This window comes from Camelina sativa, chromosome 9 (genome assembly GCF_030686135.1).
Source record: "Camelina sativa cultivar CO46 ecotype springtype chromosome 9, ASM3068613v1".
NCBI lineage: Eukaryota > Viridiplantae > Streptophyta > Magnoliopsida > Brassicales > Brassicaceae > Camelina > Camelina sativa.
In genome coordinates this window covers 28,462,331-28,485,725 of record NC_141888.1, presented here as the reverse complement: position 1 = coordinate 28,485,725, position 23,395 = coordinate 28,462,331, and the positions used below count along the sequence as shown (strand labels likewise).

The window sequence follows — 23,395 nt, the reverse complement described above, 5'->3', positions numbered from 1 at the left end:
ACCTGAAAATCTATTTATAAAGCAAGAATATACACCTGATAGAAATCCCAAAACCTGATCAAATAAAAAGTATAAATGTAATTGCTTACCTTGAAATAGAATAACACACATAGTGCTGTACTCCTAAGTAGCACTGAAATGGGTAAGTGGACTAAAACGAGTACGGAGACGGGAAATGGCAAAGTAAAAATTTATAGATACGGAGACGGCATGGGTATTTCAATAAACATATACCTATAGTTTATATATATAAATACAAACATATATATAGCTTAATTTCAAAATGCCAAAGATAATGAAGTCACTACAAATTTTAAATTCGAACACATAACATAGCTTAGTGATAACTATAAGCTAAAAGTTTGCTTTTTTACTTTATTTATCAAGTGTTTTTGTTAGTCAAAATAATACTTAACATTAGAAACCCCCATTTAGGACTTTAAAAAACTTAAAAAGGAACAATTAACAAGACACATCATCATCTTCTACATTTAGATTAGGGTTTTTGTTCAGCCTCCAAAGAAGATTAAAGATTTTTGACAAAACCATTAGGTTAGTTATAGAACATAACTTGCTACAAACTCAGGAAAGAAGTTTGTAACATTTTTAGATATAAGATACACTAAGTTTTTGCAAGAACCGTCTCGGAAACGTCCCCAAATCACACCTATCCCATCCCAACAATTACCAGCCGTCCCCAATAGTTCGAAACGTTTGAGAAACGTTTCGATAAAGTTTCCTAGCCATTTCCGTCCACGAAACATTTCAGAGACGGGGACGGTGTACCTAATTCAGTAAATTCTTGATGAATTTACATATTGTTTGATATTTCTATCCGATTTGATGATGTGGTGATGTGGTCGAGGAAAGTTAAAGAAATTGCCTCTTCAAACACTTATTTTTTCTTTTCTGTTACTGTTTTAGTCAGCGAGTCACAAAAGGTGAATTTTTGTTGTTAGAGTTCTTTCGGTGAGTTAAATTTATTGGACATGGCAAAGGATTTGATAATCGGGCTGAATCGGACCCAACACATATTTGTTCAGCCGTAACTGTAAAGGTAGATTTAATTACTAATAGATTGAAACTATAGTATTACAGGGCATGTCTAACGAGGTGAGTTTTTCTACCTAGACAATTTAGGTTATCCGGTTTGAAAAGCTTTAATATTTTGACGGTTTTTATATGGGTAGATAGTTCATGGATTATAATACCTAGAAAAAATGTGGCACATCTATACTAATAAAAAGTAGGAGCTATAAGCTCCTAAATGCGTCCACATAGGATTTTAAACCACCAATAAGGATAAGACATGTCACTAATTAACATTTTTAAAAATTTCCTGAATTTTCAATATTAATAATTATTTTAAACAACCTATAAGGATTTGACATGTCATTCATTAACATTTTTTAAATTTCCAGAATTTTTAGAAAAAAAGAAAATTTTTAAATTTATAGAAATAAAAGAACTATGTACAACGTCCCACATCGGGTATAAATCTTTTAGACATTGGTTCATAACCAGTATAAATAAAGATTAATATGCGTCCAACAGCAAATGAGCAGGAAAACTTGATTTATCAGGTGTCCAAGTTAAAAAGTTTTATTCGTTTGATCTGATTTTTTATTTGATCAAACTAAAACTTTACAAAGTTTCAAAGAAATATTATAATATTGAAAATTTTTAAAAGTTTAAATATTATAAATATTGAAACTTTTAAAAGTTTTTAAAATAGTTTAAAATATTATAAATATTGAACTTTTTAAAAGGTTCAAATATTATATTTTGAAACCTTTTAAAACTTCAAAATCTTATGATCTTTAAATTTTAAAAATTTATTAACTTATAAAAGGTTTCTAAAAAATTATAATTTATAAATTTTAAAAGTTTAAAATAGTATAGATATTGAAACTTTTAAAAGTTTCAAATATTAAAAATATTTAAACTTCATAGAATGTTTGAAAATATTATAATTACTTAACCTCCATAGAAATTTTAAAATATTATATCTATACTAATAAAAGTTGAAGCTATAAACTCCTAAAGGTGTCCATACAGGATTTAAAACAACCAATAAGAATTAGATCTTTCACTAATTAACATTTTTGGAAATATAGTAGTAATCTATATTATTAAGAATTTTTAGAAAAAAAAATTACAATTTATAGAAATAAAAGAAATATGATATGATATTCTTGCAGTAAAATTTTTATTTTTAAGTCTAAGAAAGAAGAATTGACATCGCAAGACCTTGAGTTGATGTTATTTGAGTTTAAAGAAGAAAGATCGACGAAAAGCACAAATATTATTTTAACTATACATGTGTTCATATTACTTTCTGTGCGAGTAAAGATTTTGGTTTGAGAAGTTTCAATACATGTGGATCTTAAACGAATAAGTATATGGATGAAATTATCAATAATTGGATGCATGTGTTGACTATGCAGGTCTTTATGAATTGCACAAATTTTATGAGAAAATAAAAGATTTTGGTCTTGGAGTTTGATGGGTTAACAAGTTGTATGGTAGTCTAAAAAAAATGTTTTTCATTGAAAGAATGTGAAAAAGTTGACGAGGAAGAAGAAGAAAAAGAAGAAAAAGAAGAAGAGTATAACAAAGAACGGGATAAAAGTAACGATGACAATTACCATAAAATTTGACAATGAAAATGACAAGAAAGAATATGAAAAATAAAAAAATATTGAATAAAAAACACGAAAACATAGGTGGTAGCGATCAATTAAATATGAAAACGAGATAAATTCAAGATTACAAAATTATTTCGTTTTCTGGTGGTCAAAGAAATGGTTTAGGATATGTGAGGTCATCAGTTTGATTCGCCTTGCCTGGACGTCGAGTTAAATTCATGATTTTTTTTATCTGATTTGAATGTATAACACAACTCATTTTTATATTTTTAAAAATTGTGTATCTGAAATTTAAATTTTTATTTAATACTAATATAATTTATTTTTATAAGATAATATTTCATTACTGTCATCAATCACATACTTCCTGCATTTCATAATATAAGATGTTTTAGAGAAGATTTTTTTGTTTCATAATATAAGATGTTTTCAAGTTTCTATGCTACTTTTAGATTAGTTTAATATATTTTATTATGCAGTTTTATTTATGATTGGTTGAACATTTTTAAAGTGGTCATTTCTTATATTTTGAAACAGAGTGAGTTCAAAACAACCAATAGAGATTCAAAACCTAGTTATACTAAATAAAAGTAGGAGCTATAAGTTTCTAAGGCTGTCCACCTAAGCTTTAAACAACCAATAGAGATTCAATATGTCACTAATTAACATTTTAAAAAATTTGCAGAATTTTATATATTAAGAATTATTTTAAACAACCTATCAGGATTTGACATGTCATTCATTAACATTTTCTAAATTTCCAGAATTTTTTAGAAAAAGGAAAATTTTAAATTTATGAAAATAAAAAAAAAACTATGTACAATATCCCACATTGGCTAGAAAATTTTTAGACAATGGTTCAAACCAGTATAAATAAGATTAATATGCTTCCAACAACGAATGAGCAGGAAAGCTTGATTTATCAGGCATCCAAGTTAAAAAGTTTTATTCGGTTTGATCCTGTTTTTTATTTGATCAAACTAAAACTTTAAAAAGTTTCAAAAAAATATTATAAAATTCTTTAAATATTATAAATATTGAAAATTTTAAAAGCTCTTAGCTTTTAAAAAGTTTTAAAATATTATAATTTAAAAATTTTAATAGTTTAAAATATTATAAATATTGAAACTTTTTAAAAGGTTCAAATATTATATCCGAACCTTTTAAAAGTTTAAAATATTATAAATATTGAAACATCTAAAAGTTTTAGCTTTAAAAAGGTTTCAAAATATTTGTATTTGCTTGATTTATGCTTATTTATCAGGTTTCCAAATTTAAAAGTTATTTGATTTATTTTAGCAAATTAAATTTTTTAAAGGTTTAAATATTTTTTATAGAATGTTTAGAAATATTATAAATACTTCCATAAAAATGTTAAAATATTATAACTATTTAAACTCTATAAAAAGTAAAAGTGTCATTATAACTCTAAAAAAAAATGTTACAGATAATTAAACTACATCTAAAGTTTGAAATATTTTAAATATTTAAGCTCTTTTAAAAATTCAAAAGTTTAAGAATTACTAAATATTATATATCAAATTTTTTAATATCTTGAAAATATCTTACTTATCTCCATTTGTGCTTTATATCTCTTATGAGCTGTAAAACATGTTTTTGTGTATGACTTTATAGATAATTTGATACTTTTGCAGTAAAAAATTTATTTTTAAGTCTAAGAAAGAAGGATTGACGTCGCAAGACCCTGATTTGATGTTATTTGAGTTTAAAGAAGAAGGGTCGACGAAAAGCACAAATATTATTTTTACTATACATGAGTTCATATTACTTTCTCTTCGCAAGTAAGGATTTTGGTTTGAGAAATATATGGATGAAATTATCAATAATTGGGTGTATGTGTTGACTATGCTGGTTTTCATGAATTGCACAATTTTGATGAGAAAAAATGATTTTGGTCTTGGAGTTTGATGGGTTAATAAGTTGTGTGGTAGTCTAAAAAAAAAAGTTTTTTCAGTGAAAGAATGTGAAAAAGTTGACGAGGAAGCACAAGAAGAAGAGTATAACAAAGAATTGGACGGTAAAAGTAACGATGACAATTACCATAAAATTTGACGATGAAAATGACAAGAAAAAATATGAAGAATAAGAAAACATTAAATAAAAAACACGAAAACATAGGTGATAATCATCAATTAAATATGAAAAAGGAGATAATATTATGATTATAAAATTGTTTCGTTTTTTTGGTGGCCAAAGAAATGGTTTAAGATATGTGAGGTCACCAGTTTGATCCGCCTCGCCTGGACGTCGGGTTAGATTCATGGTTTTTTTATCAGATTTGATTTTAAAACACAACTGATTTTTATATTTTGAAAAATTATGTATATGAAATTTAATTTTTTCCTTAATAGTAATTTAAAATTTTGTGTAAAATAATATTGTATTACCGTCATCAATCATATATAATTTTTATCAAAATAAATCAAATAAACCCACGCATAGCATGGATTCAGAACCTAGTATTATACAAAGACTATAGATACACTACAAATACTACAACAACCAAACGCTTCTTCATTACAAATATGTAAATTTCACACAAACATAATTCCGGTAATGTATCCCTGCACATACGTGCGGGTCCACATCTAGTAAAATTCTTAATCTAATAATACTAGATTTATCAAGATTTTAGATAACTTTTTACAAATCCACAACTAATAACACCAAATTGTTAAAGAGTTTTAAAAAGTCTTGATTGAATAACAACATCTTTTACATAACTTTTAAAATCATTAAGATTCTATTTAACTCTCAAACCAATAACCCCCTAAGTCTATCTCCAACAACATTAAACAAATACTCTTCACTAAAATAATAATAAATATGAGAAAAGCATTAGAGAAAGGAATGTTTTTCTTGGAAGAAACTTAAGAGACAGTTTCTCACACATGTGTCAGTTTTCTATTAATTTATTTATTAAACAAAATAGAAATATAATTAATTAATTAAAACATGATTTTTATTGTTTTTTTGAGAAACTCTCAGCGTTTCCACCGTTGGTCATGCTCTTAAGAACACTACCTCCAAATTATATTAGACCCAAGATCTATTTCCTTATTATATTAGTAAAATAGGAAAAAATTGTAAATATTATCCTATATGAAAAATTCCAACTATCTTATTTCTCTATTTTTAACAATAAAAAGGATGCTGACCCAAATTTTAAATATTTAAGAGAATAATTTAGTGGAAAGATAAGAATGAATCATGTTCTCCACAATACTAAACCCATTTTCTATACTTGTTGGTTTTATATTAAACAAAGCATTACAAAATAGAGATATAAAAATGGACTTCTCAAATATAGATATTATATTAATCTTTAATACTACTAATGAAAAATTAATAAAACAGAAACTATAAAAACACTTATCAATCAAATTTATTCACATTTGTTTTATATTGTTACTTTATAAATTTTAGATTGAATTGTTTGATAGATTGTAAATTTACAAAAAATATATAATTTAATTATCTTGACAATTAATGAATTGTTACTTTATAAATAAATCTCTACAGCATAAATAATTCATTAATTGTCAAGATAACACGAATATAGATAACCATATGTACTAGCAACTTCACATATTGAGAATTCTAATCAAACAATTGAACATCTCGATAATGGCTTCCCTTGGTTTGATTCTATGTCTTTTTTCGGTTCTTCTCATGAGCCTTTGTCAAATTCCTACAGCTAAAGATGAAAGAAAGGCAAGTCGTTATCCATAAGAACTAATCTACGTTTTCTTAACTTGTATTGGTCTCTCATTATGGGTTGTGACTTGTGACATTTTGACGCATGCAGGTGTATATTGCATACATGGGAGCTCTTCCTTCAAATGCTTCTTACTTTCCTATGTCTCACCATCAGAATATTCTTCAAGAAGTTATCGAATCAAGGTTTGATAAAAGATTCTCAAATCTTGTTCCTTGTTGTTTACGTTATTATTTTTTCGCTTTTTGATCTGCAGTTCCGTTGAGGAGTCTTTGGTCAGAAGCTATGGAAGAAGTTTCAATGGTTTTGCAGCCAAACTTACTGAATCTGAAAGAGATAAACTTATGGGTGCGTAAATTTTATATGATCATAAAAATATTATGAGACACTCGTTCATGTTGGTTAATTTGAAAATGTTTTTCATGTGTGATTCGAAGTTATGGACGGTGTGGTTTCGGTTTTTCCAAATACGGTTTATAAGCTTCTTACCACAAGATCTTACGAGTTCATGGGACTTGGTGACAAGAGCAAGCACGTCCCTAATGTTGAGACCAATATAATAGTTGGGGTAATAGACGGCGGAATCTGGCCTGAGTCCAAGAGTTTTTTGGATAAAGGCTTCGGCCCAATACCAAAAAAATGGAAAGGAACTTGCGCAGGAGGAACTAATTTCACCTGCAACAAGTTAGTAACATTTTCACTTTTTTTTTTCTTTTCCAATTTTCTTGCTTGACAAGAAAATATCAAAAGATAAAGATCAATCCTCCTTTTACAGGAAGGTGATTGGAGCACGACACTATGTGCAGAACTCGGCTAGGGACGATGACCCCCACGGGTCACACACGGCTTCAACAGCCGCAGGAAACAAAGTAAAAGGAGTGAGTGTGAACGGTGTGGCACAAGGAACTGCAAGAGGTGGTGTGCCTTTAGGTAGAATTGCTATTTACAGAGTTTGCGAGCCACCAGGTTGTAATGCCGATGCAATTTTAGCTGCATTTGACGATGCTATTGCTGATGGAGTCGATGTTATAACCATTTCTATTGGAGGAGTTATTGCTAGAGTCGATGTTGACCCTATCGCTATTGGATCGTTTCACGCGATGCTCAAAGGCATTGTTACCACGGCTTCTGCCGGAAACGTAGGTCCAAAACTTGGAACAACGTCTAAGCTTTCACCGTGGATCATATCGGTGGCAGCAGCTTCTGATAGAAAGTTTGTTACTAATGTGGTCAACGGAGAAGGGAAAACCATACCGGTAAGAAGGTTTTCTCTTGTTTTAGTTGATTTATGAATGTGATATTGTCTTCACTCATGGTGATTATGTATCGACGTTCAGGGACGATCGATCAATGACTTTGACTTAAAAGGAAAGAAGTATCCTTTGGCATACGGGAAAACTGCTTCAAGCAAGTGTCCAGAAGAGCTAGCAAGGTAACTTGTGATTCAAGAACTCTGTAGCGACCTAACTTGTGACTCAAGAATTTTCACTTTTATGTATATATCTTCATTTATTTGGCATTCATTCTCTGGTAGGAGGTGCACTAGCGGTTGCCTGAACACGGTAAAAGGAAAGATTGTTGTGTGCGATGTTCCAAATAATGTTATGGAACAAAAAGACGCAGGTGCAGTTGGAACTATCCTTCATGCAACTAATGTTGATCCTGTTCTTAATCTTATTGCGGTTTCAACCTTAAATGATACCAATTATGAAGCCTTCAGATCTTACGTTCTCTCTTCACCGTAAGAAACTTTTCCATAAACATTATTTGATTAGATTTTTTGAAGATGTTTATGAAACTTTTTGATGTGAAAAAAAAAAAAAAAAAAAAAAAAAAAAAAAACTTCTCGATGTGAAACAGAAACCCGCAAGGAACTATAAGGAAGAGTGGTACATTTAAAGATTATCATCCCATAGTTGCTAATTTCTCTTCCCGTGGTCCAAACACTCTCTTTAGCGACATTATGAAGGTACTAATTAAAAGATTAAAACAAAATTCACAGAACATTGTGTGTAATTTGCATTTTTTGGTATTTGGATCGGTGTCCTGACAACTAATATATATATATATATATATATATATATGCAGCCAGATATAACAGCTCCAGGAGTGAATATATTAGCGGCATATACACCATTGGCTCGAACGGCACTTCCAGGACAAAGTGTGGATTACTATATGATGAGCGGAACATCTATGGCTTGCCCTCATGTCGCAGGTGTAGCTGCTTATGTCAAGACAATTCATCCTAATTGGTCACCTTCTGCCGTCAAATCAGCTATCATGACTACTGGTATCAACATCGAACTATTTCTTCCCTGAAGAAAAAGTTTAAGTGACTTGTGGCTTGAATCGTTTTTTGTTTTTGTTGCAGCTTGGGCAATGGACGCTTCGAAAAATGCAGAAGCTGAGTTTGCATATGGATCAGGATTTGTTAACCCTACAGTAGCAGCTGATCCAGGACTTGTTTACGAAATAGCTAAAGAGGATTACTTGAACATGCTTTGCTCTTTGGACTACTCATCCCGAGGAATTAGTACTCTCGCGGGCAGAACCTTTACTTGTTCTGAAAAATCTAAGATTAACATGAGAAATCTCAACTACCCATCAATGACAGCCAAAGTTTCAGCCTCATCCACTTCAGATATCACATTTTCAAGAACAGTCACCAACGTTGGGAAAAAAAGATCCACTTACAAGGCAAAATTGTCTGGGAATCCCAAACTCAGAATCAAGGTTGAGCCACAGACTCTCTATTTCAAGTCACCGGGGGAGAAGAAGTCTTACACCGTTACAATCTCTGGAAAGAGCCTTGCTGGTATTTCTGGTATTATGTCTGCGTCTCTGGTCTGGTCGGATGGTTCATACCATGTGAGAAGTCCTATTGTTTTGTACACTTAATTAGGCATAACCCCCAAATTCAATAAATTTATTTGATGTTTGGCGTTCGTTTAATGTTTGATGTTAAAAATATCTATAATATTAGTTACCAAAAATTTCAAAATTAATTATAGATAAGATTTATAAAAAATATCTATTTCATTTGTATTTGAATTTATATTTAAATTAGGGATATTCTCATAAATAGCACAAATTTAAGTTTTTAGTCCAAAACTAGCACCCATTCATAAATATTCCAAAACTAGCACAAAATTATATACACAAAATCAAATTGTTCTCTTTCAAAATCGCTTCTCCGTCTCGAACGTTTCATCTCCGGCGAAATTATCCACATCAGCTTCTGGCTTCATTTTCGCCGGAATCAGTTCTCTTTCTCTTCTTCCTTCTCTGACGCTTCACCTCGACGCCGAATCGATCCGACGAGTCTCCGGCTTTGCAAGGTAACGTCTGTAATAACAAGCTATATGAAATCCATTGATTAAATCTCTCCTTTCGTCTCTGATTTCACAAAATATGATCATTCGATCAATTTCAAGTAAAAATCCTGGCACTACGTTGTAAAGTCCATGTTCGAATTTAATCTCTTCTCTCTGAGTATACGTATCATATTGACTGTGTATAATAAACTTGATCCTTTTTTTATGGATATTTTAGAGATGGAGGCAGAGATAGATAAATGGCTGCAATTAAGTTCATCAATCTATGCTATTGTTTCTGGGAATGGGGTGAAGTCAAAGCAGAGGCTTCCAAATCATCTCTCAATTTTGTTGATAAACCTTTTCTTCCTCAGAACGTGAATCGCTATACTGATAAATATGAATGGTCTAGCTGGAACAAGATTGGTGATCATTGCTTTTTTAGCTAACACATTATGCAAGGTAAAAAAATACTATTCTCATTAAGACCTTCCTTGTTCAGTATTGGATAGTTTGGACTCTAGATTAGTTTTTTTGGCTCTTATTGAAGCTGCAGAATCATAAGCAACGTAGCTAACGAGATAGAGTTGAAGATATAGCTTTTACAAATTATAAAGATTGTTTGCTTCGAATGATCTAAACATAGTTCTCTTTTGATCATTAATATAACGCTGTTGTACTGTTTTTTTTATCTTAATCGTTGGGTCATATTCTTGTCAAGGAATAGAATCATAGGAACTGTGGCCTGCGTAGCTAAAGAAGATCTAGATTTTAGCTTTGGCTCCATAATTTTCTGTTTCTTCATGATCTAAAATTTTTTTGTGCTTTTCTTTTTACAGATTGTTGGTGGGTTATGTGATAATCTGTTGACATGTATAGTAAGAGCGTGGGATTATAGTAAACCGTTGTTTGTTGCACATGCAATGAGCACTTTCATATAGAACAATCCCGTAACAGAACGTCACCTTGTGTTGCTTGATGAACTTGGAATAACTCTCATTCTGCCCATCAAAAAGAAAGTAGCCTCTAGAGATTATGGTAGTGTTGCAACGGCCCATGGTGGTGTTTCATTAGGTCTACAACCGCAAACACACAAACTTTTTGATGGTCTGTTATGTTACAAATGTTATGTTATGGATGGTGTATTTTGTGAAATTCGATGGTTATTGAAGAAAATGGTAGTTTCTTAAAAATTCATGTAGGATCACTGAAATTCAGGAAAGATACCTTGACAGCTCATGATGACATTGACAAAAAATGTTCCTTTAATATAGAGGAATAAGCTATTCAGAAAAGATTGAATAATGTTTAGAAATGATATTTTAATATTTAGGATGGCTTTCATAAAAAAAAAAAAAACCAGAGATGAGCTCTTTGGATTCAAACCCAAAGCCTTTAACAAAAAATCTAAGAGAGTGTAACCAATAAGACAACTTGTTATACACTAGGCTCATTGCAAACAAAATTATTTAGGAAGGGTTGAATGATGTTTAGGAAGATTATTTAAAATTCATGATGACATTCATAAAAAAAATAAAAGGTGAGCTCTTTGGGATTTGCTAGGATCTATACAAAATGTTAATGTAACCAATAAGCCAAGTTGTTTATTGGTGGTAATTATAACAATAAATATTAATATAAGTTAAACACCATGATGCTCGATGCAAACAAATTATTCAGGAAGGATCCTTTAAAATTCATGATGGCTTTCATAAAAAATAAAAAGGTAAAATCTTTGGCATCTGCCATGATTTGAACCTGAAGGTTTTACAAACTCTCTAAGAGAGTGTACCAAATAAACCAATCTGTTTATTCATTGAAAGTATAACAATAAACATTAATATAGGTTGGATGCAAAGAAAATTATTCAGGAAAGATTGAATGATGTTTAGGAATGATCTTTTAAAATTCATGATGGCTTTCATAAAAAAAAAAGTATGCATAACAAATCGTTTACGATTAAAAATAGAGAATATGAGTAACATGTCGTTTAAGAGGAACATAGTATTCTTTTGCATATTTGTGAGAAATATGAGTAACTGATTTCTCCTGTATTAAAATATGATTTGCAGATTTTGAGATATTGTGGAATAACAATAATAAGAGCACAAAATAAACGATAAAGGAGATGATAGTGCATTATTCTTGTCTTGAACTACTCGAAGGCAAGTCTATCAACAAAGCTAATACTTTAGAAGATCTAGCGTAAGTCAAGTTGTTACTTAGTCTTACTTATACTAATGACACAGACTAGAGAATGAATCTGATCTTAACCAAACGAAAATGTAATCCACCACCAGGATCTTAAGGTTTATATTGTGGCTCACGTCTTAGAACATCATATTTCCCATAATCAATGTCAAGCTTCCCAAGTTGTTCCACAATTCGATCCCATTCCAAAGTCAACTAACAGTCCTCATCTCATACACCATTTCCACTACACAATTGATAGATGGAATCATTCCAGCTTTCATAGCACAAGTAAATACCTCCAACATCCCCTGTTTTACCCTCATTACAAACTCAAATCTCCAAATCCATCGTATAAATCTCACTTGTTGCCATAGAGCTTCTGAAAAAGAGTTTAACGTAAGGCTGAGCCACCACTACTTTAGCTCCTGTCGCACCAAGACAAACCGGAGCGTGTTCAGGGGGCGATCTGCATCCAAAGTTTTCACCGCCGATGATGATCGAGTATTTGATCTTCATCTCACTCGGCTCAACGAATCGTTCCTTGTAAGCAGATGGGAGACCAAATAATTGATTCAAAATTGAGACTAGTAATCAGACTGGATATGATCGAGAGTTTGTTTAAAGACGCACACAACGTTCCTGTGTGCGATTTCCAATTGAACCACCACCGTTAGTGTCTTAGTAAGGAGCATCATCGGGTCATTGATGGCCTTGGAATAGCCATTGTTGTCGATCTCGATCTCGAATTCAACAGATTAGAATTCACCAGAGCGATGGAGCCGTCAGAGATTGGCGCAACTCACCGGAGACGATGGAGAACAATGACGACGACTGTAGAGAAATTGCAAAAACATCAATAATTTTGATATTTTTCCAATATATTTATATATCTTAATATATGTAAATGCTATTTTTGGAACATTTAAAAGTGTGTGCTAAGTTTGGAAGAAAAACTTAGATTAGTGCTAATCTAGGGTATTTCTCTTTAAATTATCTTGAATTATTTTATAGTACATTTAGTTAATAAAAATTGTGATTTTTTTCCTTATGTAACACAAAATTTTAAAAACGAGCATATATTACTCAATTAGATGAATAAAAAAATACGGATACAATATCCCATATCGTCTAAAAAAAATGGGCAATGGTTCAGAGTCATACTATAAAAGAGACCAAAATGATTCTGAATACGAATGAGTAGAAAACTTGATTTATCAGACATTCAAACTTTAAAAACTTTTATTTGGTTTATTCCGGTTCTTAATTTTAAATATTTTTAAAAGGTTAAATATGATAAATATTATACCGTAGATACACAATAAATATTAAAAATTAAGATGATATAGTGTGAGTTAAAATATATCAGGATGGTTTATATAGCAGGACTGGTTTTATCGATATTTTTATAAATTAAAAATTATCATTAATTCGGTGTTACACGGGTAAAACATCATTTCATTATTTTGTTAACACTATGGTATCAGAGAATAGACATATCTAATTAAATTGATTAGATAAATATTATGTAAAAAAATAAATTATATTGCGGTATTATATAGTTTAAACCATAAAATTAACAATTATTATATAATTATAACATATTTAACCAACAAATACAACTCATAATTTAAATATTTTAGTTATAAATAATTTTACCCCGCGGTGTACCGCATGTCCTAATCTAGTCGTTTTAACATTATAGGAACATAGTAATCAAGTGGAGATAATTTAGGGATAATCAACATAAGATATTATAGTTTCTTTTTTCACTAAAACATTTAAAACTTTTAATTAAAATAAAAAACAGAAATTGATTTTGTTAAGATATTTTAGGAAAACATATACTATTTCCAAATTTGGTATTATTTGTTTATAAAACTAGGGCTATATTAATTTGTAACCCCAGAAGAAAAAAAAAAATTAAATCTGTAGCCCTCCTTATTTCGAGGGGGGTATTGAATTAGAATTTTAAAAGATTTTGTAGGATTTATTAAATTTTGGATTTTGAGAGATTTCAATGAGATTGTATGATACTTAAGTGAATTTGTTATTATTTTTATTTTATAAAAAACAAAGTAGTTTATGATTTTGTGAGATTTATTGAAAGATTTTAAGAGATTCACACACAAAGGCAAATAGGTTCATCGACTTCTCAAATACAAAAGTCATGTATGTGTCTAATAATTATGGTTTTAATGGACAACACAATGGAAGATGTTTAGAATATGATTTTTCAGACATGTTCAATATTGCAGAGGAAAACTGCAGAACTAATCAATTGTGGCAAGCAGACTAGAGAGAGGAGAAATGAACAAAATAGTGTCGCCTAACGCTACTGAGCCGAAGGATAACACAACAACTGGGAGAGAGGAGGAGACAAAGAAAGAGTTGTTAAAGGATCAGGAATGGATCACTCCTCAAAAGTCTGGTCATAAGAAGGGTCCTAGTCCGAAGACGTTTCAGAAGAGTTGTCTTCTGCAGAAGACGTTTTTTCAATGAAAAGACACAATTGATTCAAAACTGGAATCTGGGGATCAATTCGTTTCTCAAAAACCAATCTCGATTCCGATATTATGTTTTGTTTTATTTTGAAACCTTTTTTTCTCCACAATTACCATAGTAATTGAAAACATTCACCCAAATGTATTTAACCCAAAAAAAACAAACAAACAAAATAATCCTACGAGAGTTTGTGTAGTAGCAACCGAAAGGCCAGAAACGCCGGTCGCCAAGTAATCAGAACGAAGAGTGTTTGAACTGGTCAGATTTGTCTTCGATGACTTCAGCACTTCAACCGCTTCATGGACTTTTCCAGCTAAGTCTTCTGGTGACTTCAGCAAAATAAGCAACTTCGGCTTGTCCATTTCCAAAAGCATCCCGTAATTTTCTTAGCAAGTTGGGGCTTGAGTTTCTCCACATGAGGGTAAAGCAGCTCTCCGATCATTTGCTTTTCCCTCCCAATTGTATCAGCCTGTCTTTGTTGGTTTAATTTCTTCATATCTTTCCCACGACCATAGGATCTGTTATGCTGCATCTGCTGGTTCGAAGAATCTCTTGACAAAGGAAGCATTTGAGTAGACTGATACACATGGGGCACATACGAAACAACATTGCTATCCAACTGTTCTTTTCTGTTCTGCTTATTGTTTCTGAGAGAAAGAAAGAGAGAAGATGACAAGAATAAAACGAAACCTTCTTTTTCCGAGAGTGAAAGAACAAAGGAAGACGATGCCTTTTTTTTTTCTTTAGAACTTCGATTTTTTTTTTTTTTTCAAATCCTTCAGAATAACACATATGGAGGTGAGATTGTTTCGTATTTGAATAACAGTGGATTTTATAAGATTTTTATAAATCTATGATTGAATAACAAAATATTCTAAGTTACTTTGACTGATTTTAAGAAAATTCTAAATTCAATAACACTGGATTTGGATAGTGATTTAAAAATCACAAATTGAATAACAGAAGATTTTAATAAAAAACAAGAATCTTTTAAAATTCTAATTCAATACCCCCTCTTCATATTTAGTTCTCTCTCTTCTGTTTGTTTTTTTTTTCCTTACTTATCCTTCTCTTTTTCATGTAACTACAAAAATACCATTGAACATAAAATTATGTTATCTCTTTATAAAGTCCATGATATGATTCATAAACCACCGATCAATAACACTGTTCCGGCCAATAATACTATTCATCTGAGATTGCCAACACTAAACACTAATCATTATATGATATAGTAAAAACATTTTGCAATTTTAATGTATAACTATTTATTTATCATGCTAAATAGTATGATATGAGGATAAGATTACATATTGACATCCTTATATTTTAATTTTAATGAAATTTTAATGCTTTAATAAGAATATATTATGGTTAGATGATTATTTATTGGATTAACACGATAACAATATATATACAAATAAGTTTATAAATATATCGTGTTAAGTCCTTTTATATCGTGATAAGTTTGACGAAAATGTTCACGAAATACATAAGTAAAAGCATATAATTAAATTATGTATTCAGTTAATATGATAACAAAATATATATATAAATAAGTGTACATATGTATCGTGTTACATCAAAGTATATCGTGATATGTTTAACAATAATGTGATAAACTTATAGTTATCATGGATAAGATAGTTGTTATCTAGATAATATTAATATTAACATGCTAAGTTAATATGCTAAGTTATTCAATACTTGATAAATTGAAATTTACCATGATAAATTATTTAATATTTGATAAATTAATATTTAATAAATTAATATTAATATTTAACATTGATAAGATAGTTGTTATCTAGATAATATTTATATTAACATGCTAAGTTGATAAATTAAAATTTAACATGCTAAATTATTTAAATATTCGATAAATTAATATTTATCTCTTATTCATGTCACTGAGTGGAGCAGTCAGAGTAACTGTCTCCCGCAAGAATTCCTCCTCCCGGATCTGTCCAGGCACCGTCAACCCCACAACATCAGTGGTGCTCACTTCCACAACACACAACTCGCCTCACCTCAACCGCCGCCACATCCGATGATGTAGGCTTCAACCTAGGCACACAAATTTAACAACACACATACCTCCTTCATCGCCATCATAATCTCCAACCAAAATGTACACATACAACCATCGTCCGTTCTCATTGCATGTTTTCGTCGGATTTGAAAATCACCACTGAAATTTAGAAATCATTGATGGGATTGGAAACCACTGTTGAATCTTGGTCTTAGCCTTCAAGGAAACAAAATTGGAATCACCACACTAACAACTATTTCTCTCAATCATAAAATCAAATCAGAAATAACGAAGAAGGTTGTTTCTTTCCCCAACAGTCTTCGTCGTTTTTTCTCGGTCGTTGGTTTAACAAAAAGAAGAAGAAAAGAAAGAATTAATGACAAAGGGGTATAAAGTAAATTTCCTTGCCCAAACACTGTATAAAAATTTGTCAGAAGTCTCACCTAATTAACGAGTCGTCTAGGGGTACAGTTTGATAATACTAACCTCAATTTCTTTCTTATTTATTCAAATTGTCAAATGATTAATTATGTAATATCTTACAAAACAAAGGGTAAAACACAAAATGTACTTCAAAAATGTATATATAGATATATAAGAAAATTTAGTGAAATATGACTCTATTGTTTTTTGCCAATTCTTGAATTTGCATTCTTGTTGGAGCTCATCTATAATCTTTCTCATTGCATCAATATCTTTTTGTGTTTTCTCACATTGTATCCAAAAGTTGTGGAGCGTCCTAGATGTGATAGTTGCTTTCTTATGTATAATTGATTCTAAAGATATCGCAATATATTCTTGGACTTTATCATCAAGTATAGTAACAATAATTTTTTCTAAACTCTGAACTTCTATATATTAATCATTATTGTTGTACCCACGATTCGACATCTCGGGAAACAGGCAAAGGGCCTGGGCTGGGCACGACTAATGGGCCAAGGGCGTATTATTGGTTGACCCATCAGGCCCGGAGAAAAGAAGAGAGCGCGGAGAGGCGTCGCGTTAGTTAGCTCGCAGCTCGTGCTCGGTCAAAGATTCCCGCATTAAAGAGGATTAATTAGGACGCGAAAATCATGTCTTAACAATTACGCATTAAATGGGGTAATAAATTGGTCTGTATAAATAAGTAGAGGGGGGAGTGTTTGTAAAGGATCGAACAATTTTTAGCTCAAGCAATACAGTATAATTCTAGCACTCAAACACTCTCAATTCAGTTTGGAACTTTTAACGGTGATAAGCTTCTTCATACTTAAATCACTTCGAAAGGAGAGAATTGATCTTAGTTCTCACAATTATGACCTGGATAATCTAGTAAATTATTGACATCCATCATATTAGGATAGCCGAAATTATAAATTAATAAAATTCTATAAAATGTAAATTATAACAAAAGTATAAGATACAATATTCGAAACTATAAAAATAAAAAAAATGTATTTATCGATAAATTAAAACTTCAATAAATTAATAAAATTTCGTGGTTCAGACTTATTAATTTGTAGAGGTTTTACTGTAATTGTCAAAGTGCATGGAGCATATTAGAAGATTTGTTTAAGGGTGATTTTGTAAACTTTCGCGCATACGAAGACAAAGTTCTTTGATTAGTTAGTTAGGCCATCTTTATCGGCATAACTTTTAGGGTGTTCTAAGGCCTTTTTAAAAAGAAAATATTGTAATAGTGGACTTAGAACAGGTTTATGGATCTTATTCCAGAACAGTTTTTGAGCTTGTTCTTGTGTGACGTGGCGTTATCTCATTGGAAACAATTTTTTTTGCAACCGAGAGATCGTTTCATTTTTTCATTTCTTCGATATCGTGACAAACTCCTTGTAAAATCGGAAGAAATTTGTCCCAAAATTCAGTTGAAAATGGAGGAGAATGATTTAATTTTTGGTGACCTCCGACTATTCGAACCGTTACTCATCACCTCCACCGACGACGACTCTGGTTCAGGTAATCGTGACTCGTCTCCTTCCGATGGCGAATTGATTTTTTTTTCTGGGTTATCGTTGATCTGGATTCTTTTCATCGATGGATGGTGATTTGATTTGAAAACTTTGCTTGTGTGATATGATATAGAGATGAGAGATCTTGATTATGTGTGAAGAGGACTCTCAACAGATCGTAGAGGAGATTCATGAAATAAAAGTGGTTGGTGTCAAGGAATCAATTTCATCAGAGAGAGAACCATACTGCACAAAACAATTGATTCCCCAATCTAAGGTACAAGTCTCTTTTCTGGAACCTAGTCATAGACTTTACAGTGATATAGGTGTTTCACAATGCTATTTCAGTTTTCGGGTTCGTTGCCTTCTTGGATTGGTAAATGGAAGGAAATGGACTCACTTCTGTTGGCTAACAATAGGTTTACAGGAGAAATCCCTCGTGAGATTGAAGATTGTCCAATGTTAAAGCATCTCAGTCTAGCTAGCAACTTGTTAACTGGTTCGATTCCTAGGGAGGTTTGTGGTTCAGGTTCGTTAGAGGAGATTGATCTCTCTGGGAACTTTCTTTCAAGAACCATTGAGGAAGTCTTCGTTGGATGTTCTTCTCTTATAGAGTTGGTTCTTACTAATAACAAGATCTTGGTAACCTTATGCAGCTTGAGTACTTTGATGCTTCTGAGAACTGGTTATCTGGAGAGATACCAACAAAGATCTGTGGATTGCCTAATCTGGTGTTCTTGAATCTAGCCAAGAATAATCTAGGAGGAGAGGTGCCGAGAGATGGTGTTTGCTAGGATCCTTCCAAGGCATTGTTTTCAGGGAACAAAGAGTTGTGTGGCAGAGTAATTGGATCAGATTGCAAGATCGATGGAACTAAGTTGATGAGTGCTTGGGGACTTGCAGGGCTCATTCTTGGGGGTATGATCATCATCTCTGTGTTTGTTTTCTCTCTATGCAAATGGGTTATGTCAAAGAGAGTGAAGCATAGAGATGATCCAGAGGGAATGGAAGAAACCAGGTTAAAAGGTTTTGTTGATCAAAATCTCTATTTCTTAAGTGGAAGCAGATCAAGAGAGCCATTAAGCATCAATGTGGCCATGTTCGAGCAGCCACTTCTCAAGGTGAGTCTGGGAGATATTGTGGAGGGAACAGATCACTTCTGTAAGAAGAACATTATAGGAGATGGTGGTTTTGGGACAGTTTACAAAACTTGTTTACCCGGTGGGAAAACAGTAGCGGTCAAGAAGCTAAGCGAAGCCAAGACTCAGGGGAACCGTGAATTCATGGCAGAAATGGAGACTCTAGGGAAAGTGAAGCATCCGAATCTGGTGTCTTTGCTTGGATACTGCTCTTTCAGTGAAGAGAAGCTTCTTGTGTATGAGTACATGGTAAATGGTAGCTTGGACCACTGGTTAAGGAACCAAACTGGGATACTAGAGTTACTAGACTGGTCCAAACGCCTCAAGATCGCAGTTGGAGCGGCAAGAGGGTTAGCTTTCTTACACCATGGTTTCCTTGAGACAACATACACACCCTCTCGTTACAATTGCAGCTTATGATACAAAACAAATTTCCTAGTTTTAGCTCTTGTGTAATTTCAATATTTATGTATCAAATGTACAATAAAAATTGATTATTATATTATTAAATCTTATGATCTTAACCATATTCTTCCAATAACTAACTTTTTAACAAAAGTTCTTAACTAATGATATTACATTATTTTCACAATATTTATATTGTAAGAACACCCAAAACTGTTTTCCCTTTAAAGATGCCCTTAGAAGATAGAACATATAGAAGGAGTAAAGTGGAAAATACGAAGACTAGAGGGACTTTTCCGCAAAAAGAAAGAGTTGACTTTAGAGACTTTTTATAACAGTAAGTCCAGAAGTCGTCTCCCTGCATTTGTCAACCTTGAGCTTCAGGGAAAGAAGACGAAGATGCAAATAATGGCTACTACTCCGATTAAACAAGTATTTTTACTCCAAGTATCAAATCAACGTCTCTCAGCATGTCTGGTACAATGCGAACTAGTCAAGCTTTTGACTTTTTTTGTGGTTTCCTTACATATACGGGATTTGTCCCGTTGTATTCCGTTATCTGAGAAAGCAACCGGAGTTTTGTTCCGGAGGTGTTTTTGTTTTCTCGGAAAAGCTCGGAGATTGAAGTCATGGACGTTGCACGCCAAGTGTTTGTGTTATTGTCTGTGTTAGTGATGTGTTGGGGTTTCGAGAGATGTGAGGCTTCTGGGAAGTTCAGCTTCGAAGTTCATCACATGTTCTCTGATACGGTCAAGCAAACTCTTGGGTTTGGCGATTTAGTTCCGAAAAGGGAAGTTTGGACTACTTCAAGCTTTTGGCCCACCGTGATCGGTTGATCAGAGGTCGAGGTCTTGCCTCCAACAATGAAGAACCTCCTGTCACGTTCATGCGGGGAAACCGAACGATTACAATCGACCTTCTAGGATCGTAATGCCTCTTCTCTTTTCGTTTTCAACTTTAATGCAACCATATTTATCGATGCTGATGCTTAACTCCTTGGCTTGTTGAATATGATTTGTATATCCATTTGGCTTCAGTCTACATTACGCCAATGTCTCTGTTGGAACACCAGCCACTTGGTTCCTGGTGGCTCTTGACACTGGCAGCGATTTGTTTTGGTTGCCTTGCAATTGCGGTTCCACTTGTATCCGTGACTTGGAGGACGTTGGACTTTCACAGGTACCTTACTCCTCTCGAAAGCAAATACCTTTTTTCATATATATATATAGTCTCATTTTTAACCTATTTAGTCCCTAACTATCTCTTCTTTGACACAGAGTCTACCACTCAATCTATACAGTCCCAATGCATCTTCTACAAGTTCAAGCATTAGATGCAGTGACAAGCGTTGTTTTGGATCAGGAGGATGTTCTTCTCCTACAAGTATTTGCCCTTATCAGATTCCTTACTCTAGCACCACCGTCACTACAGGGACATTGTTACAGGATGTATTGCATTTGGTCACAGAGGACGAGGGTTTAGAGCCTGTCAAAGCTAATATCACGCTTGGGTAATTAATCACTTTCTTTTCCTTATTATATGTCTTTTCTTAACAAAAACCGTTCTGCCCGCTATTTTAACCTCTAAAGATATATGTTCATTTCGTGTTAAAAGCCGTGAAATAATCCGTCAAGCAATCTACATATTGGTACGATGAGATTGAACTTAGTTTGAAAGCTGGTCACGGAAAAAAAAATTAAAAGTAAAGGTTTTTTTTTTGCCTCTCTTGGAACTCACATGGGTTTGTGATGCAGCTGCGGTCAGAATCAGACAGGTTTGTATCGGAGAAGTGTGGCTGTGAATGGTCTTCTTGGGCTTGGTATGAAAGATTACTCAGTTCCGAGTGTACTGGCAAAAGCAAATATCACTGCAAACTCTTTCTCAATGTGTTTCGGGAATATTGTTGACTTTATCGGAAGAATCAGCTTTGGTGACAGAGGCTACACGGACCAGCTAGAGACACCACTAGTTCCTATTAAAGCTAAGTACGTTGTCAATTCCAATTTGATTTTACAAGGCTTAAAATATTTGTCAACTTGTTATTATCTATAACGATTCTGTTTCTGTCTTCTGTGATTTTCTTTATCCCAAATGAAAAATAGTCCGACATATGCTGTGAATGTGACCCAAGTATCAGTGGGGGGAGATGTTCTCGGGGTTCAGATGCTAGCTCTCTTCGACACTGGCACATCATTTACACATTTACTGGAGCCAGCATATGGTCTTATTACCAAAGCTGTAAGTGCCTTAGATCAGACTAATTATCTACTTCAATGCTGTCTGGCCAGATTCATTGTACTAATACCGTATCTAAGCGAAGTATTTATTCTTCTAGAAACTTTGTGCCGTTAAATCATTAGATTTCTCGTATCTGTAATCTTTCAGTGGGCGTCATTACTCCAAGCTTGCGTTTGTTACATTACATGACCTTTCATTCGTTTACTTTTGTAGTTTCACGATAATGTCAAGGACAAGCGACGCCCGATTGATCCTGAGATTCCATTTGAGTTCTGTTACGAAACAAGGTCATGCATGCACTCTTGTCATATGATTTTACCCATTTTAGTAAAATGTGTTGGACTTCTAACGAATAACGCCTATAAAATAAGAAAAACGGGGAACATTGAATGTCGAAGAGAACAGTAGTGTATGTAATATAGTTAACTAGCTAAGTAATCTGTAAAATAGCATGTCTCTGTTTCACATATGCGTTCTGATGTTATTTCTCTTTGCATGCAGTCCAAATACTACAAGCTTTAAATTCCCCAGAGTAAATATGACTTTTGCTGGAGGATCCCAAATGACTTTGAGAGATCCGCTTTTCACAGTGTGGAATGAGGCAAGATATTGGTGTTTTTCTTTCCTTCAGTTTCACAAAGTTTCATGGATTAGCGTATTCATATACATTTGCCTTTTGTATTCAACCTAATAAACAGGACGATTCCGCCATGTACTGCTTGGCTATCCTGAAGAGCGTGGATTTCAAGCTTAACATTATCGGACGTAAGTATTCCCAAACCTGAGTTTTACGCGGCAACGCATTCAATGCTTATAATTGAAGCAGAGAGAAAAAAAAAAAAAAAAAGAGTATGTGCTGAATGCATTTTCACATTTGGGTGCTTTCAGAGAACTTGATGTCAGGCTACCGCATTGTATTCGACCGGGAGAGAATGATTTTGGGTTGGAAGCGGTCTAATTGTAAGTGATAAAATCAGTAAGTGACTGTATATACCTAGGAACAAAGCATTGATAATGAAGTGTTTTGTGTTAATGGCAGGTTTTGAAGATGAAAGCTTGGAATCTACAACTCCACCACCAGAGGTCGAAGCTCCTCCACCAAGTGTATCCACTCCACCACCGACTCTTTCTCCTCCTGGTACTTCTGCTACACCACCCCTGATCGATCCTCGTAACTCCACCAGAAACCCTGGCACAGGCGGTGCAACCAACCTCACCCCTCTTGCAGCTGAACTC

At 32.9% G+C, this 23,395-nt stretch overlaps 2 protein-coding genes, 2 long non-coding RNA genes and 1 pseudogene across 4 annotated transcripts; all 5 read left to right on the top strand.

The window, feature by feature from the left end:
- The first annotated feature begins 6,206 nt into the window (after positions 1–6,206).
- LOC104715546 (subtilisin-like protease SBT4.2) lies at positions 6,207–9,395 on the top strand. The gene is made up of 10 exons (XM_087464047.1): positions 6,207–6,383; positions 6,478–6,572; positions 6,644–6,735; positions 6,825–7,071; positions 7,163–7,643; positions 7,725–7,819; positions 7,922–8,128; positions 8,248–8,356; positions 8,476–8,680; positions 8,762–9,395. The coding sequence occupies exons 1-10, from the start codon at positions 6,297–6,299 to the stop codon at positions 9,286–9,288; spliced, it is 2,145 nt and encodes a 714-aa protein (XP_087320173.1). The 5' UTR covers positions 6,207–6,296; the 3' UTR covers positions 9,289–9,395.
- Positions 9,396–9,520: 125 nt separating this feature from the next.
- On the top strand, positions 9,521–10,897 carry LOC104711678 (uncharacterized). The gene is made up of 3 exons (XR_755379.3): positions 9,521–9,728; positions 9,943–10,166; positions 10,544–10,897. It is a non-coding gene; the product is annotated as an uncharacterized LOC104711678 (long non-coding RNA).
- A 2,973-nt stretch (positions 10,898–13,870) lies between these two features.
- Positions 13,871–14,572, top strand: LOC147938919 (uncharacterized). Its single transcript, XR_015565392.1, has 2 exons — positions 13,871–14,066; positions 14,153–14,572. It is a non-coding gene; the product is annotated as an uncharacterized LOC147938919 (long non-coding RNA).
- A 3,727-nt stretch (positions 14,573–18,299) lies between these two features.
- Positions 18,300–19,936, top strand: LOC104715545 (leucine-rich repeat receptor protein kinase EMS1-like; annotated as a pseudogene).
- A 483-nt stretch (positions 19,937–20,419) lies between these two features.
- On the top strand, positions 20,420–23,127 carry LOC104711675 (aspartyl protease family protein 1). Its single transcript, XM_010428386.3, is given in 10 exon segments — positions 20,420–20,704; positions 20,707–20,848; positions 20,959–21,100; positions 21,199–21,431; positions 21,676–21,906; positions 22,024–22,159; positions 22,373–22,446; positions 22,661–22,760; positions 22,858–22,924; positions 23,048–23,127. Coding segments are annotated over 10 exon segments (1,359 nt in total). The 5' UTR covers positions 20,420–20,550.
- Positions 23,128–23,395: the final 268 nt, after the last annotated feature.

Bases quoted from the DNA above. Each gene is read 5' to 3' on its own strand.
- LOC104715546 (XM_087464047.1), top strand. From the start codon at position 6,297: ATGGCTTCCCTTGGTTTGATTCTATGTCTTTTTTCGGTTCTTCTCATG. The intron at 8,129-8,247 runs GTAAGAAACTTT...GATGTGAAACAG, and splicing joins TCTTACGTTCTCTCTTCACC to AAACCCGCAAGGAACTATAA. The intron at 8,681-8,761 runs GTATCAACATCG...TTTTTGTTGCAG, and splicing joins ATCAGCTATCATGACTACTG to CTTGGGCAATGGACGCTTCG.